Source organism: Alligator mississippiensis, chromosome 14 (assembly GCF_030867095.1).
Source record: "Alligator mississippiensis isolate rAllMis1 chromosome 14, rAllMis1, whole genome shotgun sequence".
Classification (NCBI taxonomy): Eukaryota; Metazoa; Chordata; order Crocodylia; family Alligatoridae; genus Alligator; species Alligator mississippiensis.
The window spans coordinates 14450113-14468783 of record NC_081837.1 but is presented as its reverse complement, the minus strand read 5'-3'; the positions used below and the strand labels follow the sequence as shown (position 1 = coordinate 14468783).

The window sequence follows — 18671 nt, the reverse complement described above, 5'->3', positions numbered from 1 at the left end:
CATCCTGCAGCGCACAAACGTCTGAAGTCACGCAGGAGTTTCCTTGCCATCACCCAACCTCTTGATGCCACATCCAGGCAGACAAGACTACAGATGTGGAACGAGAGGCTGAAGAAAATACCCGATAGCAGGAAAATGGACATTCCAGCAACCGAGTGCTTACCGCCAGGGGCTGACGAACCATAGCAAAGGTGGTGATGTCTCAACCGCTTATGTACCCGAGTCAGATGCTCCAAGGAATGAATGAAGTGGGGCTATACTGTTGGTTTAACCACCTGGGATGGCAGAACAGAGCCTCAGACTATACAACACCTGCTGTAATGCCCGCTGCTTGAAGGCACATGTACAATGAAAGACCTCACAAAGTACAATAAATGAGCACAAGCATGTGTAAAATTTTCTCCAAAACCAAGCCTGGGCGGTTTAGGGATTCAGACTGTTAGTTGCTTGCTACCTGACAAATAGCCATCACTCACAGCAGTCGCTCGTGATTTGACTTGTCACAAAACTAAAGCAGCACATATTTATTAGTGTTATCATAAGCAAGGGGAAGGAAATCACACAACTGGACTATTGAGATGGATTCTGCCCTTGCAGCCCCAGGTTTTATGCCACTGCAGACGCACTCATTTTTACTGGTTTAAAGAAGAATAGATTTAGGCCCAACATTGACAAGGAGAATGTTGTGTAATTTCCCCAAACCCGTCAAGATATTTCACATTTCATTTTAAATGGTTGGATGCTATTCCTGACAAGAGAATATTGCAAGTTTATATTGCCCCATCACCCAAACATCTCAAAGAGCTTTACAAACACAAAACAAAGCTCAGTTCCTTTCAGTTAAATTCATGTTGGTTCTGCTTCATCACTGAAGAAAGGGAGTCAACAAAGAGGTTAGAGTCAGGGTTTCTCAACCCATGAGTTATGACCCAAAAGTGGGTCACAAGAATATATGAAAGGGTTGCGAACAAACTTTAAAAGTAGATTCTCCTTTAAGCAACTAGACTTCCTAAGCTTGCATATTCTTCCTCAGCATCAATGATGCTTGAAGAACTGAAAAGAGACATAAAACTCTTTATAGCACATAACAGTCTTATTGGCTAAGAGTCCAAAATAGGCATGTTCACACAGGGATTTGCATTGGTTTATCTGAACTGGTGCAAGTTTATGCACTCCAAATTCTTAAATCAATATAACTTTCTTTAAAAGGCTCTAGTCTCTTAAAGGCCTACACAGAAGATGCTGAACATTATTTGCTGTAGGGGTAGGTGGCAACAGACTGTTTTTCTTGACCATTTGTTGGCTGAACTGAGCGAGATCCTATGCTGATGAGAATGAGATTTAAGCCATCCTGGCCCTGACCAAGCACTCCTAGCAGCTAGTAAGGTTAAGTGAGAACTAGAGAGAAAACCATAGAAAGCAATAGTGGGGGTGGAAAAATTACCATTTTCACATGTAACACCAGCATAAGCTCAACCTCTAGCTAATTTAGAAAGGTGCAGGACATCAGGCATCAGAACAAGAGGAAAATTAAAAATTTGAAGGGAGCATGTTGTTGGCTCCATGGGAATAGGCAGGGACTTAGGCAAGCTCGATGGCATTTATCTTGCTTCAAAGCATACTGAAAAGCTTCTTTCTTACAGAAAATAGGCTCAGAAAATGTAGTGCATCTCATGATCAATGAATGCTCACTAACTTATTAGCTAGTTTCCAGTTTGATTCTATTCCCACTAAAGCAATAGCAAGATGACAGATTTTACTAACCTGTAAGCATCCCTCTAGCACAGCATATCCAGCTCAGGTGATCAGCCTGTATTCAGTAAACGTGGTAATTCAGAATGTTTGTACGTGTACAAAACAACAGGAAAAAACAACCAGTACATACAGAATGGGCAAGTGCCAAAGGAGACTGCATCTTTCTCACTTTAAGGGGAAAAAAACCCCAGACCTACTCAACCTCCTCCCAACAGCCTCCTAAGCCAAAGGCATGTAAAGAGGTTTTGCAGCATACTCAGATCAAAAAGAGGCTCCGATGGACCAAGTGGGGAGCATTTCCCTTACAAGCACTCTCTTCCTACTGGAAGCATGAGAGATGCTGTGGCACAGACGTGCATTAGGGCTGTACAAAGCTTTGGTCGCTCATTCAATTTGGCGGAGATTCGGCTTGATTCAGTGGCCGAATCTCTGAATCTGAATCAAATCAGAAGACCCTTTAATCTTTCTGAATCTAATCAGAACCCTCCGAATTGATTCAGAAAGATTTGACAATTCGGACAGAGACACAGCTTTAAAGCTTGCTGGGGTCGTTTGACCCCAGTGCTCTTTCCTGCCATGGCAGGCGGTCCGACTTGATGATCTGTCAAGGTCCCTTTCAACCCTACAAACTATGAAACTATGAAATGTTTTTTCTACATACCTCAAGGTACCACGCAGCTCATGAATGCTGCAATGGTGGGGCAGATGGAGTGTAACCCCTATAGGTGTGTGTTGGGGGGGGGGAAGTGTCCCCAGAGCACTCAGCAGCAGACCTGGAACTGGACCAGAAACACTTCCGGGGAGTGCACGGGGGACCCCAACCTGTGCCCCTCCGGCTCACTGACTGGTGCCTCCTGGGGTCCCCCTACAGCCAATCACTGATGCGGGGAGGGCACGGCGGTCCCACCCCCTACACTTGGTGGCAGACCCGGAAGTGCACCAGAAGTACTTTCGGGTTTGTTGCCAAGCACACCCCCCCCCCCACCCCCGTGGGACACTCCATTCTACCCCACCATCGCGGCATTCATGAGCCATGCCTGGTACCTCAAGGTACGTAGAAAAAACATTTAAAGCTGTGTCTATGGCCGAATCACTGATTCGCCGAATCAGCATCGAATCTTCAGGTTCGGATTCAGCCAACTCGAATCGGGACAATGATTCGAATCAACAAATCAAATCACTGTCCCCGATTCGGGCCGAATCTGAATCAAATACGGCCCATTTCACACACCCCTAATATGCATCCCCATTATAGCCAAGACAAACTCCCTAGGAACTTTATAGCCTGAACAAGACACTGGTGCCACAATCTGTTGCAACTCTACAACCTGCCTGTTAAAATCAATGGAACTCCAAGTTATGGGTAAAGGACTCAAGCCTCAGAAGCCTCTCGTGATGTGTATGTTGCATGGCACAATATCAACTATATAATAGCTCCTTAAGGACAAGTAGCTTTGCCTGCAATCATCCCGTCTTCGAGAATCAGGGCTCAAAAGAAAACCCCTAGATCTCCCTGAAAATTCAATATTTCATCTTCAGTGAGGTGAGGGAAAGAAAAACAGAAAACCAGACACTTTGTTGTCACTTTTTTTATATAATTTTTACAATATATTTCTCTTCATTTGCATATGTTACCCACATCTATAACTTTCTTTGTACACGTGAACTGAGCTGGAATAAATCTAAAGATCTGATAATATTGTAAACAACCAAATGATAAAAATCGCAAAGTTGTAAACCCGTAAGAAAAGAAATTATAAAACTTCATTTAAAGTATTTAATGAAAGCAAGTCCAATGTATCATTAGGAACAACCTGGTTTGCTTAAATACATCATATGTGGTTTAGAACCCAACGATTTTTATTTAGGCACATTTTTCAGCATACCTGTTTTCCAGCCAGTTTTGTACTAATCAATAGTATCATCTGCATCCATGTTGAACTGCTGCAGTAGTTCAAAGAGCTACTAATCATAATAAATACTAAATTCATTTTGTTACTCCCCTCCCCCTTTTTAAAACTATAGGAAAAAATCAATGTTTCTTGCCTCTTAAAAATGCACAATGTATGATCAATTGTAAGGCAGTCAATGAGAGAGACAGTGTCAACTCAGGTCATAGACCTTCAGTTCCATCTAGTGGGTGGAAATAATATTTAGCAGATAACTCACAGGCAGTCCCTTAGGAGAACAAGAGGACTGACTGGCAGACCTGCTGATAAAGGTAGTAAGTGGTATACCTAGCTAGTAACATTGGCCACTCCTGCATCATTTTTATAGCCTTTATAAACAATGTTATATATTTTTATATATATATATTTATATATATATAAAATAAACACACAGTCCAACAGAAATATGAATGGGGAAATGCCATGATAGGATCAGATAAGGATCTATTTACAGTCTGTATCCCTGATGCAAAAAAAAGGAAAAAACCTTCTGTAAATATACTGAGGCGGATCTCAACAGCAAACTACTGTACATGCCTCATATACTGCACGATCAGCCTGTAGAGTAACTATACCATTTCACCGGGGGCTCACTTTAAGAAAGTGAGAAGGATGTCCACACTAAGAACAGCAATATGAAAATGCTTGTCTGCCCCTGTAAGAACACACTGTTCATGAAATGTGGACTTCTGAAAATGTCCACAGTTTGGCTGCACTGACCTTCATTGCCCGGCTGGCTCCAATAGGTCAGTGACATACAGCTAATCAGGAAAGCTCCTTCCCTCCCCTGCAGGCAGATTCCAAAATTAAAGGCATCACTCAGAAGAGGGACTAAAATGAGGAAACTGCATATTCTTTTATCCATGGATTTAGGAAATTAATGCTCAGTTATGTTACAGTGAAGGAAGATTTTCAAAGTAGCATAGTATTTCTCTCCCTCTCTTTAGTCTTTGGCTGAGGACAAGTTCTTCCTAAACTCCGGGATCTGCTATTTTCTAAGTTGGATACCTTATTTCTGAAGGCAAGGATCATAGATAGCACAGTGCTCCCTGGAGCCAGTGTTGGGGACCTCCACTTAAAACTTGTTTGTTCAAGTATATTACTTTTCCAATTTAATGTCCTTTCCCACAGCAACACTGGCCTTTATACTCATATGGTGGGATGGGAACCAGGTAGCTATTTCTAGGGCTGCAGCACCAATGACCATCTGAAAATGGGAACGTTAAAATACACTGTGTATTTCCCTACCAGAGGGACATACCACCACCTTTAAGATTCTCGCAAGTCGCAGCTGGCTGGAAGAGCATCATGCTGTTCTCAAATGAGGATTTCCTTTGCACATTGCATAGTGCTATTCAGTGGCTATTCAGGTGCTACTGACCTTTTGGACAAACTAGGCCAATGAATATACTCCATTCCAACACAGCCATCATTTTTATAGCATTTTGATCAATTTTCCTGGCTGTGTGCTTTCTTCATATTCTCTTTTTTTTTTTTTTTTTTTTGGCAGGAGGGGTGGGGGGAGGAACAGGGGAAAAATCTACATCCAAGAGTTCTGAAGACTTTACATTCAGAAAACTAGTCAGCTATTTAGCAAACAAATCCCTACAAGCTCCTTGCAGTTGTCTTTGGAAAGGGAATAACCAGCTTATTTGGGCAAGATTAAAGCCAATTTATTTCAACAGAGGTCTTGTATTTATTCCACATTCAGCAGGAGTAATGCAGTTATTGCTATATGAGATAAGTCAGGTTAGTCACTAATCCTCACCACTTAATGCCAGGAATCAGGGTTTCCCCAGCATTTGTCAGAAAAAGCTCCTGAGCCATCAGTACCCAAAGAGTTAAAAAAAGTCAGGAATAATTTCTTGTAAATATGTGATCTTTAGGAAACATACAAGCTATGTATCACAGCCAGCACTCCTCAGTTTCCCATACAACCTCTTCTTGAGCTTCTCCAAGGGCAGCCATTGCTGTTTCTGCCCGACACCAGAAAAATGCATTGGAGACGAGTTAGGATAAGATCAGGTGGTTGACAAAACGAGAACAGTAGAACCGTTCACTTCTCACAAGGGAGCTCTGCCACAGGAATTCTTTAACTGCTGTTTGTACTGAAGTTTAGTAATGGATTAGCTTCTGAAGTTTTCTTCCACGAGTAGTGGCTTTCAAAAGCAAAATGAAACATAGCAGGATTCAAGCATGTGCCATTTCTACAGCCCACTAAGAGTCTGCTTTGCCTATTTCACTTCCAAAGAAAAGTGGATTCTGCTAGTGGCACTAGCTTAAGTTCGGCAAGACTTTTAAAGCTTTTATTTTCCAGTTTCTTGGGAGCAGATGATACCAGCACAGAGCCTTCCGTTCTCACACTTCAGGTAATCTTCTCTCATTTGCTTCTTCTGAATAAAAAAAAATACTGTTCTGTTTACTCTAACATGCTACAATATGTGCATACGCAACTGCAGGTGACGCATGAGTTACTCCAAAATGTGCTTTTTCTTTGAAGTGCGCTTTTACTTTTACAAATTCTACATCAAAGTGGAAGGAAGAAAGGCTGTATAGTGCTCATACATTGAAGCTTAAGGATCTTTTTCCTGAATGGAGTTAAGATGTTTGTTCCAAGGTTCCTATGGACAAACTATTCTATCCCATGCACTCCGGCCAGGAGCCAGTATTAGACATTCCAGAAACTTGTTGATTTGTTGGGATAGTTAATGGCAAGGCTGATAGCAGCAATGTTTTTCAGGGCCTGGAGGGAAGGAGGAAAAGAAAGTCAAGCATCACAAAGATTATTACCATTGAGTAATTATTACTCTATGTTGCAAAGAGCCATTCTGTGCTGCAAATTGAGCAGAGATGGGAATAGGCTGATCTCTTCCCACCTATCTTCTGGTGAAGTAGTAATTGTCATGCATCTTTGAAGCTATGGTCAGTTAACACAAGGCAACTGCTTTTCCAATTGCTCAGACACCTGAATCTACTAACCATCTGTTTATATGAATGACAAGGCAATTAAAATGGATGAACCTAACAAAACCCACAGTGTTATTCTGTCGCGTTACTTGCAAGACAGGGAAGAAGCAGGCTTCGGTCAGAGGGATGTTTGTGAACAGGTTCAATCTGTAGGAACTCAGGAGAACCACATCATCCAAGAGCTAAGGTGGAAGAAAGATCCAGACAGAGCCTTGCACTAGTACTCGCCAAGCTATCTGGGCTAAACAACTTCTAAAGGTAAGTTAAATGGGTTTTTTCGTTGCCAATAAGCATGCTAATATGTGATCTAAAAAAAAATGATTTGTCTCAAAAAAACTGATGAAAATTGAAAAGATAGACACAAAACTTTATGGGGAACTTTTCTCTGAATACATAGACATGACAATGCTAAATTATGTGACTTGATTCAGTTTACGTTGGTCATTTCCTTCATTTTAGCTTGACCTGGATCCTGCCTTTCATAACTTGGCACTGCACAGACAATTACATTTATAGGAAAGTTTAAATGGGTGGCAGGATGAGAGAAAGAACGAACTGAGAGGTGATACCGATCTGTGTACTGGCATTTTATCTTTAGGGGATCTTGAATCAAGTTCATGATAATGAATTTTGGAATCTTATGGTAATCAAAAGTGGCTGTAAAACTACTTCATAAAACCCAGTTAGCAAATCAGAATCGACTCTCTTTCACACCAGGAATTTTAATACCTGCGCTGTGCAGCGGTGAAGGTGATCTTCGGTATTTAAGGCAAGCAAGTAGTCCTGCAGAGATCCAAGTTCCTGCATTCAGAAACAATGTTCCATGAAACTACTTAAGTATGGTATTTTTAACACAGCTGTGGTCCTATTAGCATCTGAATTTCAGTTCCTGTAGTGTCCATTGAGGTAATCAAAATTAGGTTCAAGACTATAGGACTTAAGTACAGTCCTAACTGTATTCAAAGACTATAGATTCTGATTGTGTCTCGCCACGTCTATACATGTATAGCTATACTATATAGCATACAGGGTTCAAAACCAGCTCAGCAGAAGCTACAGCAAAACGTTCCAAAAGGTTACTGATCTGCGTCTACCCCCATGACTTTGGGGCATGCATCCTTAATTATGCTGGGAAGAACCGTGTCTATTTCTCCAGGTTCCATGATTGATAAGGAGGTAGTATGTCTCTGCATAAGGATTTTCACTGAACTCCCTCGGGAAAAGCGCTCACAATCTGTCCAATGCATACAAAGTTTTGATGTACTTTTTCCAAGAAGAAAGCAAGAAACGCAGCATAACACTGCATTCCAAGTGCCCGGGAAGAGAGAGAGGCATACAGGAAAAAAGGACTGCTTACATTAGCTTTATTTTCTGTAATGAAGAAGAGTTCTGTGAGTGCACGATGAAGGGGAAGCAGGATCCCAGGCTTGGTCATGTCATGACACAGGTTATTTTCCATGGTGGTGAAAAGCTGCCAGAGTGGCTTCAACAAGGTGAGGTCACAGTCCCTAAAAAAATAATTTAAATGAAATGGAAGATAACTCATGATTATAAGCTTCTTTCTGAGACAGAACAATGCCTTATCAAGGGAGATAAAACTCAGTGATAACTCCTTGATAGTTAATGCTATGAAGCAGTTAACGAGATATATATTACAACATAGAACTGCATATATTTGGTTACAGAAACATAGCTGACAAACTCCATGCACAAGCTATTCAATATCTTGAATGATTCTAGTCCAAATACAACAAAGCATTTTAAAATAAAGAAACCAGATGCTTCCACAAACTTGAATATCTGAACTGTCTTGCTGAATAAGGATGGATCCTTAGGAATTGTGACCTTTAAAATAAATGAATGCAATACATCTCTAAATGCTTGACCTGCACCAATTAGAACCTTGCAGTACTGAACTAGAATGCAGGGAAAAGAACCTGTTTATGCAGTTACAGCTAATTAGCACTGCTTTGCAAGTGACAGCTTCAGTCTTTTTTTTTACATTTCCATCATCATAAAGCAAGCTAGTGCAAGCACCCCTGCACCATACAACCTTACAAATACATAGAACAGGGATCAAAAAAGATCTCCATTTAAGATGGTCTTGACCAGAGCAAGATAGAAAGAAATATGACAAAGATTTGATCTTTTAACAGTTAAGTTTGTTGGCCACAGTCTAAGACATTTTTAAGCATGGAAGTTTAGATGAAAACCCGGCAATATTAGCTGGTTGCAAGCAATAGCCTTTTAACAAACAGGCAAATTTGCAGGCTTCTGCCTGTGCTAGAAAAGATTATCTAAAGGGTAGAAGGTTTCACACAAAATTTGTATGTAACTGCAACAGATTTCAGAACACAAACATGTAGGCTTCTTTTGACCAAGGAAAAGCAGCATGTGGCTAGTACTTTCAGGATTTTACTTGCTCTTAACTGAAAACAGTGTAATTCAGGTAAGGGTTGACTTGCTGGCAACTGTTTGCCTCCATTAAAGTAAGTAAAATGTTTACAAATTATTGTAAAATCTCAATATTTTAAAAATAGAAATACCCAACACCAACCACCTTTGCAACCCAGATTCAAGTCTTAACTCACCTGCAGTTCATGAAGTTTCAGGTGTAGACTTTAGCGGCACAAATCACAGAAACCTCCCTCCCTTATGGCAGTGCTGAATCTGACAATATCTTTTCACCACTTTATTCATGGTCTCCTCACCTCAACTAAAAGGAAGACTTACACCTGGTTTCTCCAACGTTTCATAGATTAGTATCTCTAAATAATTAACTATGAATCTGAGAATTGTTCTAGCCAGAGGATTTGCTCTACTTTATGTTTTAAAAAGCCATATCCAAAGAAGAAACAGCATTCAGAAAATTACTTTTTAAATAGATTTTTCTAATCTTTTCCAATAAAGCTTTTCAGCAAGGCTTGGGGTCATGGAACTCTGCATCCATTACGGTCATGAATTTAGCCAGCATGCCTCTGAGGCATATTTAGTGCACAGCATAGAACAATGGGTTTACCTTTGGTTGCTGCACTGCACTATCTTCAGCAGTAAATGGATAGCCTTCAGACGCTGGTGCCCAGTCTGGCGACATGCTACTCCTACCTGCCATTTCCAGATTTTGGCCAGTGGAAGGTGTGGAACTGCCCTTTCTTCTGATAGCATCTGTTTCAGAATCTCAAAACCTGAAATTGAATATAAATCTCTTATTTCTAGAGGGTTACATTCATCTGAAAAATTATATTATCTCCACATATTTAGAACTGTTGTCATAAGCAAAAATAAAATGTATAAACCAAAACCTGAGCTGGAGAAAGAATGAGCGTTTAGCCCAAACCCAACATTGCAAGTCCTTTTGAAGGCAAGACTTGGAAAGAAAATTAATGGGGGTTGTACAACTAAGTCTTTTACCCCACTTTGAAAATCTCAACCCTATTATTTGCAATCACAGTTTTCTCCAAGTAAGGGTAACAGAGTATCAGCTCTAATTAATATGATATATAGTAAGCCTAAACTGACTTCAGAATATTCACAGCCTATAACTTAAAAGAGCCCCCCGAGGTACTGTTGTCAGGGTAAGGACACAGCAAATCACTCAAACCTCGAACTGAACAAAGTCTTAGCATTATACCATCTTGAAGGGGGAAAAAGTGCATGCTAAGTACAACACCCACACACGCTTGAGTTGTGTATGGCAAATGTGCGTGTGTGTGCATGCATAAGATGGCCCCTGCTGTTCTGGAAAGCCGGGGCCCTATATCTGGACAAAATATGTAAATCCTCTGGCCTGATTGGCCAGGGAGAACAACGACTTTCCAGGCAGATCGGTTAAGAGAAAGAGTGGAGTGAGGCACTCCCTGACTGGGCAAGGCCAGGCTGGTTTGGAGAGGACGAGAAGCTGCTAGGGGCTGCTGAAGAGTGAAGTCTCCTCCAAGGGAGAAGGAATTTGCAAATAGCAAAATGGGAAACTCGGGTAGAGGAGAAAGAGAGGGAGAATTGCCCCATTATCTGGGAACTCTTATCTCCTCCTTTTCTTCCCCCTTTTCTGAGGTTTTAAGGGGTTAATACCAGGGAGGAGGATATCAGTTCCTTGGGTTGGCTAGCTAGGAATTTGGTCTGGCAGTTTTAAACAGGGTTGAAGCCTGAAAGTTTCTAATTCTGCCAACTTTAGGATGGGCTTGAGGTTTGCAACTTTCTGCTCCCAGTGGAGCAGTGTGACACAAACCACCTGCAGCCCAGGCCTTGAGGGTAGGCCTGGCTTTTCCCCTTTGTTTCTTGTGATGGATCTTTGCTCCAGTCAAGCTGTGTGGTTGGGTCAGCTGTAGCCAGTAATCAACCTGGCTCCCTTTTGAGTTTGTCCTGCAGTTTTCATTTCAGCAGGCCATACAATCCAGCCTAGAAGTTTTGGGGGACATGCATGCTGGCTGGAGCTGCAGTTACCCCCCGCCCCGCAAGCCTTTCCATGGGAGCAAAGATCGGTACTACCACTTCCCCAGGAGCAACGGAGTCCCTTGCAATGCAGAAGGTCCCACACTCTCGAGCAGCTCCCTGCAGCGCAGTGAACCCAAGGAGCAGCTCATAGGACTCTGGTGTGTCCCTCCCCCTCCCCCCAGCCCATTGCTGAAAGGCAGGTATAGGGGTGCAGGCCCCCAGAACTACCCACTGGAGAGCCCCAAGTCCCAGACTACCTGGGTACAGGGGCAGCCTCCCCCAAAAGGGTGCCACCTATAGACTTTGTTTTGTAGTTAATAGTGTTTTAAAATTATATTTAGTGTTTTCTTTTGTTTTTTATTTTCTTTAATAAACTAATCTTGGGGTTTGTGTTTATACTGCTTGCGAGGAGGGGGTTTTGTTTATATGGGACACCCCAGCAAATTTAATGTTCACAGATTTCTGGGTGGAGGCTCGAGCCACTGGTATAACTTATGGGGTACCCCAAAATCTGAACCCAGCCCTTCTTGCTGCCAACTGGTGCCCAGCAGAAGGGTTACATAAGTCAAATAAAATATTTCTGGAAGTGCTGAAAGAATTATTTTGATGTGTCTCTTCAATTATTCTGAATAGTGCTTACCTGTCTGAAACCTTCCAAGGTGACCAGCTGTCACTGTAAACTTGTAACCCCATTCAGTGTTACTCATGTCAGAGGTAAACCGGTAATAGAGTGTATCTCCTGCACCACAGAGAGGGGAACACACACACATATATACATTAATGAGAGGAACAACTTGAAAAGAAACAATAATTAGGGCCTGGTTTAAACTGCAGGCCCAGCTTGCTAATATTGTGGCCTGATCAAGGCAAAGGCTGTCATTTTTATGCCCATATCATGCCCCCACAACTGCCTGAGGGGGAAGGTTTAGTGGCAAGCTAAATTGCAGCAGTGGAGGCCTTGCTCCTAAGGCCTCTGATCACTGCTGAAAAGCCCATGCCCGCTCCCCCCTTCCCCCTCCACCTCACTGGAAGCAGCAGGAACAGCAGGAAAGCCTAGCAGCCCAGGGGGAGGGAAAGGGGCTGTTTGCTCCTCTGGGCAGTAAAACTGGGACACCTGCGGGCTGCCTTGGCAGACAACCCTGGAACCAGGTAGGGGAGGGGCTGTTTGTTCTTCTTCACGCATGTTCTCTCCCCCTGCCCACAACTCCTGGCACCCCAGTTTTCTAGCCTGGAGGAGCAAACAGCCCCTCCCCATCCTAGTGCCAAGGCCACCTGCCAAGGCAGCCCCCAGGCACCCCCATGACTGCACCCCAGTTTTCCCACCTGTAACAGCAAATAGCTCTTCCCCTACCCAACCCCAAGCACTCTCCTCCCGTCCCTTTTACAACTCTTTCCGCTCTCCCCTTTTTCCAGCTTGTAGCAGCCATCTTATTGCAACAAAATACCTTGATATAGCCACTTGCTGGGGAACTCCTCAGCAAGCAGCCATATCATGGCATTTCGTTGTAAATTGATTTTTTTATGAAAAAAAAAAAATCACTTAATTTCACGATTTCACGGGAAATGCAAAATTGCAATTTAAACCAGGCCCTAGCTATAACAGAATGCAACAAAAGAGTTTAACATCAAAATAATCTGATCCTAGATATTCTCTGCTTCCAAGAGAAACCTACTTTTACTCATCTGATAATTCCAAAATGCATAAAACATAAGACAAATGGGGAACTGATTCAGAATGCAGAACAGCTGCCACTAGTGTATAAATATACTCAAAAAAAATAATGCTTTCTATATTTTTGTTTCAGTTGCCTAGGACAAGTGGTGCTTATTAAGGAAACTATGCAACACATTAGTGAATCTCTTCTTTCTGACTGTACTTCAGATCAATTCATGATTTATGAGCTAAGAACTCCTACATGAGTAGCAAGATTTACAGTGCATTAAGAATAAAAATTAGTAAGTTACTAATATGGGAAGCCCTGCTTTTAACTTGTCAGGGAAGCAGCGCTGAATTGCAGACTCGCTCCAGCTAGAAAAGCCATTAAACTTAGTTGGACCTAACCACTGGCAGTTGGTGACCAATAAACACTCCAAATTTAAGAAGTAGTAAAGTGTTTGACCACAAAGTCATCCAATCCCATATATATTTGCATCCAAAACAAGGTTCTCTGCCACATTTAACATGGGGGGGAAGTCCCTTGTCTTGGATTTGAGTACAAGGAGGCAGAGGCATTGAATTTAAGACCATCCTCCAATAATTAGATTATTTACATGGAAAATTATAACAAATGTATACAATTTTTCATGTATAGAATCTAATTATTGAAGGGTCACTTTAAATTCAGAATAGTCTTGGACTTGGGAAAAACCAGTATGTCCTTGCTATAGCTGCATCTGAGCTATGACTTAAGGAGGAGGACAAAGTTGGTATTAATCTGTAATGCCAAATAATAAGAAAAAAATACCTTCATCTAGCTGGCTGTTTATAGCTAGAGCTGGCTGAAGCTTTAAATACTTGTTCTGTGGGAAATTCAGGTGGTTTAAAAAAAAAAAATCACTCTTGTTCTAAATCAGAATTTTAAAAGCTTCCCCAGGGAATAGAAGGGAAAATTTGATTTTTTTTTTCCTACATGGGGAAAAAAGATTAATTATTTCAGTTGAATTTTCTGAAGCGAAACAGAACTTTCCTCAGACTGCTGGCATTTTCTACTGTCCAAAACGTATGCTAGGAAGATTATGCGAGAACCTACAGTATGTGCCCAAAAGCTCCTGCATATGTACTCTTAATTCTTTTGGTTATGTTCAAAAGCAACAATTGAGAACAAAATGACAATCTCCTACTGCTCACTTTGAGCCCTGATGAAGGCCAATTGTGAATCAGACTAGCATGGTCTTTTCAAATACGTACTCTGTGCTTCCTCAGGAAGGCAAGGTAAACTATTTGATTCTCTGCAGAGAAGGGGACAAGCAGCAGTGAATGTCCCTGCAGAACTAAGAGCTGCTGGGGGAAGAAAATCAAGGTCAAAGTTGGTTTCCAGTAGCTAGTGTCTGTTTAGACTGAGGAAGGCAAAGATGGAATGTGTCAAATGTTCAATTACAGGAGAAGCTTGTTTCTATTAAGTGAATGGGAAATGATCAAATACGTTTATACAAACAGTGGCTGGAAGAAGAGGAGGAGTCTCTCATACATGCCAAGAACATCAGGTAAATAAATGACATTTTCAAGAGGTTTCATTCAACAGACTTATCATTTTTCTATGGTTGCCTGTACCTACGAACACTGAATATTTATTTACCTGGAAGCTCAAAATCAGTCCATTTCTGTGGAGACCCACTGAAACTGTGCCTATCCTGTTGAAAGTCACTGCTGCTTGACATGAGTAATTCATCACAGCCTTCTTCTGTGTTACACTGAGAATCAAATTTGACTGAGAGGTAGATGGCACCAGGGATGTGAACTTTATCCTGTGAAAGCCAAAGAGATCAGCTCTGTATCATTATGCTGTATCAAACAAACACTCAAAATACAGCTTACAAGGGGGCAAGATATAATAAATATTGCAATATTTCCATGAATAAGAAGGAAATAACTTGTAAGTATGGTCACAGGCAAATTCAGTAAATTCAAAGCAGTTCCTTCCGTGCTAATTACATGTAAGGGTTTGCAGAACTATTTAAAGATTTCATTTCAAGATAGTAAGCACCGTGCCATTATAGTCCTGAACACGGATGCACTAATCCAGAAGTCCAGTTGCCAAAATACTGATCCCTAGGCAGACCCTGAAGGATCGTTTATATGAATTTAAAGAACATACATGAGTTCCTAATCTGTACTGAAGAGATGTGAAAACTCTCACACTTGCCATGAGAATTTCTGAGACCAAGGGACACTAACCTTCTTGTATCCACATGCCCCAGGGTCCTATAAAATTCCCTCAATTCTGCCCAACTTGGGACATGTAGAAAGAGTCATTCCTGGTTTTGCTGAGTGCTCATCTCTCTTTCGTTGTACTAGAAACGCTCTTGCTGTATGTCAGGCAGGGAAGGGGGATCATTAAGTGTGCATGTAGGGAGAAGGTAGCCCACAAATAAATATAAAGAGAAAAAAAGTTATACTTTTTCCTAAAGTTTTCTGCTGATGCCTCAAGATGAAACAGGTCCTTGTTGGAAAGATTTTCATTTTTCTCATCAAGGTCCCAGGAAGATACAGCAATGCACTTAAGAACATGACTGGCAATAGTGCCATTGAAGATGATGGCCTACTCACATGCTTAAAATGTGAAGACACTTAAGTGCCAAAATGAATGCATCTCTGTAGGGATACAAGGTTAATGATCAGGAACACCCCTTTTCCTAAAAGGTGGGAATGAGTGGGATTTTCTAGAAGTACTTTGGGTTTCAGTTTCCTAAGACACAAAAGGGCTGCAGTTATGCAAAGTCAGTGGAGTTTATATTTTTGACTTATCTAGATGCTTCTGAACAATCATACTAGATGTTTTCAATTCAGGCAGTATAGCTGCACTCAAACTTACCTCAAAATTTGTGTTGTTGGTGTAGGGATGTTCGGATTCTCGTGTTTGGACTGCCATGCCAGGTTCTTCCATGAACTGACAGGCTGTCAGTGCCATTGTTCCCAACATGCTGTCATTGCATCTGTGCAGCACTTTCTGCAGGATCTGAAGAGATACAACATATCATGCAAGCTCAATTGGCTAACAGAAGAGCACCAGCAGACAGATCTGACAAGCACTGACAATTTTTTTAAAACAAAATGTCACCTCAGGAAAGAGAGAGCTACACTACTGTTATAGGAAACAGGAGACGCTCACAAATGGAATTTCCAAGTGGCCTTATTATGCAAATACATAAATCTTCCTATAAATATGGAAGATTTCACCAAGCCCTCTGACGGCGTTGCAGAACCTGTGCATTACCAGAATGAGATTCTAGCATACCAAGACAGCTTTTGAAAGACTGGAAGTTATCAGTTTTATCTTTCTTGTTTCTTTCAGCAAGGACATTAACATAAAGAGTAATGTCACAAGAGATTCATATGGCCACATAAAACCTTAAACAAACAAGAAATGTAATTTTAATCTAGGCACTCTAGCCTTCTATATATCTCCAGAAATTTTCAATTAAAAAAAAAAAATCAAGTAATTTAAATTTCAAATTACTAGGGGTGCACCAATACCAATAGCCAATTTTTAAGGAGGCGTATCAGCCGATACCGATTTGATTTCCGATACAGCTAAGTCCAGCTGGTAAGTCTGTTGTGGTGAAGGGGGAGGGAAGGGATGTGGGGGACCAGATCAACATCCCCCGCGGTAAGGGAGAGAGTGGGGCTGGGGCAGGGAAGGTGTGGGATGGAGCCACGGCTCATCCAGGGGGAGGGGCGATCCCACTGCCGCGCGCCGCTAGTTGGCAGTTCTCATTGCTGCTCCCGCTGCTTGCCCAGGAGGGCACAGGTGGGGTGCATGTGCCCCTAGATCTGTGTGGGGTGGGGCAGGGTGAGCTGCAGTTGCGGGCTGGGGCCAGGGGCTACACTGTGCTTGGGCTAGGCAGCGGTGGCGGCGCTGGGAGGGGGCTATGGCAAAATTTGGGGTAGCTGCAGCCCACTCCCCAACCCCCCCATAATTCCCCTCCCAGCACTGCTGCTGCCTGCCCTGAGTGCAGCGCAGCATGGCCCCCAGCCCCAGCCCGCAGCGGCAGCCTGCCCTGCCCCGTCCCATGCAGATCTGGAGGCTAATTCAAAGCCTCACTAAATTAAGTGTGGTACGGATGAACAGCTAGCCATTACTCCAGCTACACCTTTCAGGCCCATTTTTGTCTATAAAATAACAAGCACAAAATGTTTAAGATGTGTATTTAAATGGACTGGAAGCCAACATGCATAGTGGGCCACTTACCCCAGCCTAATCCTGCCACTCAAGGGAGTATTTTTTTCCACTGTTCTGTTAACTTGGAAAACTATCAATAAATTCAGCTTTTGGCTGAAGATGAAGTTTTTTCATTTGGAAGGAATACAAAATGTAATATTTGAGTCTTTGGTTTATTATAATTATTTTAAAGAATTGACCACCTCTGGGAGTTTGCCAACCAGGTAGAGGTTCAAGTATATGCAGGACTTACTCAGACATGTAACTGGAGCCCTCTTACCTTCTCCCATAGCTGTTTCTCCTCCAGCTGCATAAGCATGTCCAAAATGTAAGTCATGTGTGCTGGGCCACTGAGATCCAGGGTTTCTTCATTTATAGCCACATCATCTGGCCATTCAGCCAACAATGAGGCTAATACATGCCTGGCATAAAGTACAGCAGTAGCTTCATTCACCCGATACAGGTAATCCCTCACAGCTTTTTTGCTTCTAGAATCCAGCTCTTTGTGCAAGAGTATCGAACTTTTGGTGCGGCGCTGTTTTGCATAACTAAGCTGGAGGTCACTCTCTGTGTTGGTTATCAGCTTCTGTGTGATGGGGTTGGTTTCTTCAGTTGCTTTATCACAGAGCACAGGCTGCGACTGCAAGAGACACCAGGTTTGAGAAATCTGCAGAAGAATTTACATCTTCATGTTTAGAAACTGATGACTAGCAAGTCTGAACTCATCACTTACAGGATCACCAAAAACTACAGGCTTCAGTCTTTCACAAAGAATACAAATGGGCCTGCTTTTGGACAATTACCTCCTCAAAGCTGCTCATTAGTGCCAGTGGATACCGTCATATGGTATAAGCTGCTATTACATGCAGGTAAGAACCTAATTATTCTAATTCTGAGGCTTACCTTAAGTCAGACTGCACAAGTGAAGTAACAGATATGAGACTGTTCCACAGCCTATTTGAAGCTTTCTTGCTAATAACTTTTAAGCACCAATAAGCAGTCACTGAAAAAAGTGCCAAGAAGCAAGTAGCTTTATTCTCTTTGTGACCCTTTAGTGAAGATCTGACTAGTGTTTCTGTTAAGTACCACTGTGTTCCATGATCCCTTCTTGTCTAGCAGGGAACTCCAAATCCCAATACCAAGCGCTGCCCTCTGGCTTTTTTGTTTTTAGTTAAAACAAAATGTTATTTCAGAAATACCATAAATGCATCGAATATGGAAAAATGCAAAGATACAACCTAACTGGAAGGGTAAATTTACTGTTCGAGCAAATGACCAATCATTTGGAATCTAAATAATGAAGGCTTTAAAAAAAAGGAGGGGGGGGTCTAGCTCCACCACAAGCTATTGACCTAGAGGCAGGAATTTCCAGATAGAATTCTATTACTTCCAACCTGTATGACATCAGACTAGGGGAAACTAGCAGTCCCTTCTGGCCTTAAAAAATCCACTACTCCCTGCCTTCCTTTTGGGGTAAGTTTATCAAATGAGTGTATCTATCATTACCATGACAGTTTAATGCACATCTTCACTTGGCAATACTTATTTATCCATTTGTAAAAGCTAAAGCAGAGTAACTGGTAGATATCAAATAAACTACTTATTTTTAAACAAGTATTTGAAATACACAGTCCCTTACATGTGAAGGTAAATGATACCCAGCGCTTTGAGGACCTCTCTACTGAATTCA

General features: G+C 41.9%; 1 protein-coding gene across 2 annotated transcripts in view; it reads right to left on the bottom strand.

Annotated features, from left to right (window-relative positions):
- Positions 1-3329: 3329 nt before the first annotated feature.
- ZZEF1 (zinc finger ZZ-type and EF-hand domain containing 1) overlaps positions 3330-18671 on the bottom strand; it is a 90181-nt gene continuing 74839 nt past the window's right edge. The window contains exons 48-55 of one of the 2 annotated variants that reach the window (XM_014608010.3): positions 17262-17648; positions 15635-15778; positions 14399-14567; positions 11743-11841; positions 9691-9856; positions 8029-8179; positions 7401-7472; positions 3330-6447 (exon numbers count right to left, since the gene is read on the bottom strand). In XM_014608010.3, the coding sequence (XP_014463496.3) occupies positions 6373-6447; positions 7401-7472; positions 8029-8179; positions 9691-9856; positions 11743-11841; positions 14399-14567; positions 15635-15778; positions 17262-17648 (1263 nt within the window). In that variant the 3' untranslated portion in view covers positions 3330-6372. The remainder of the gene's footprint in view (positions 6448-7400; positions 7473-8028; positions 8180-9690; positions 9857-11742; positions 11842-14398; positions 14568-15634; positions 15779-17261; positions 17649-18671) is intronic. The other variant, XM_059717154.1, reaches the window with a different exon arrangement.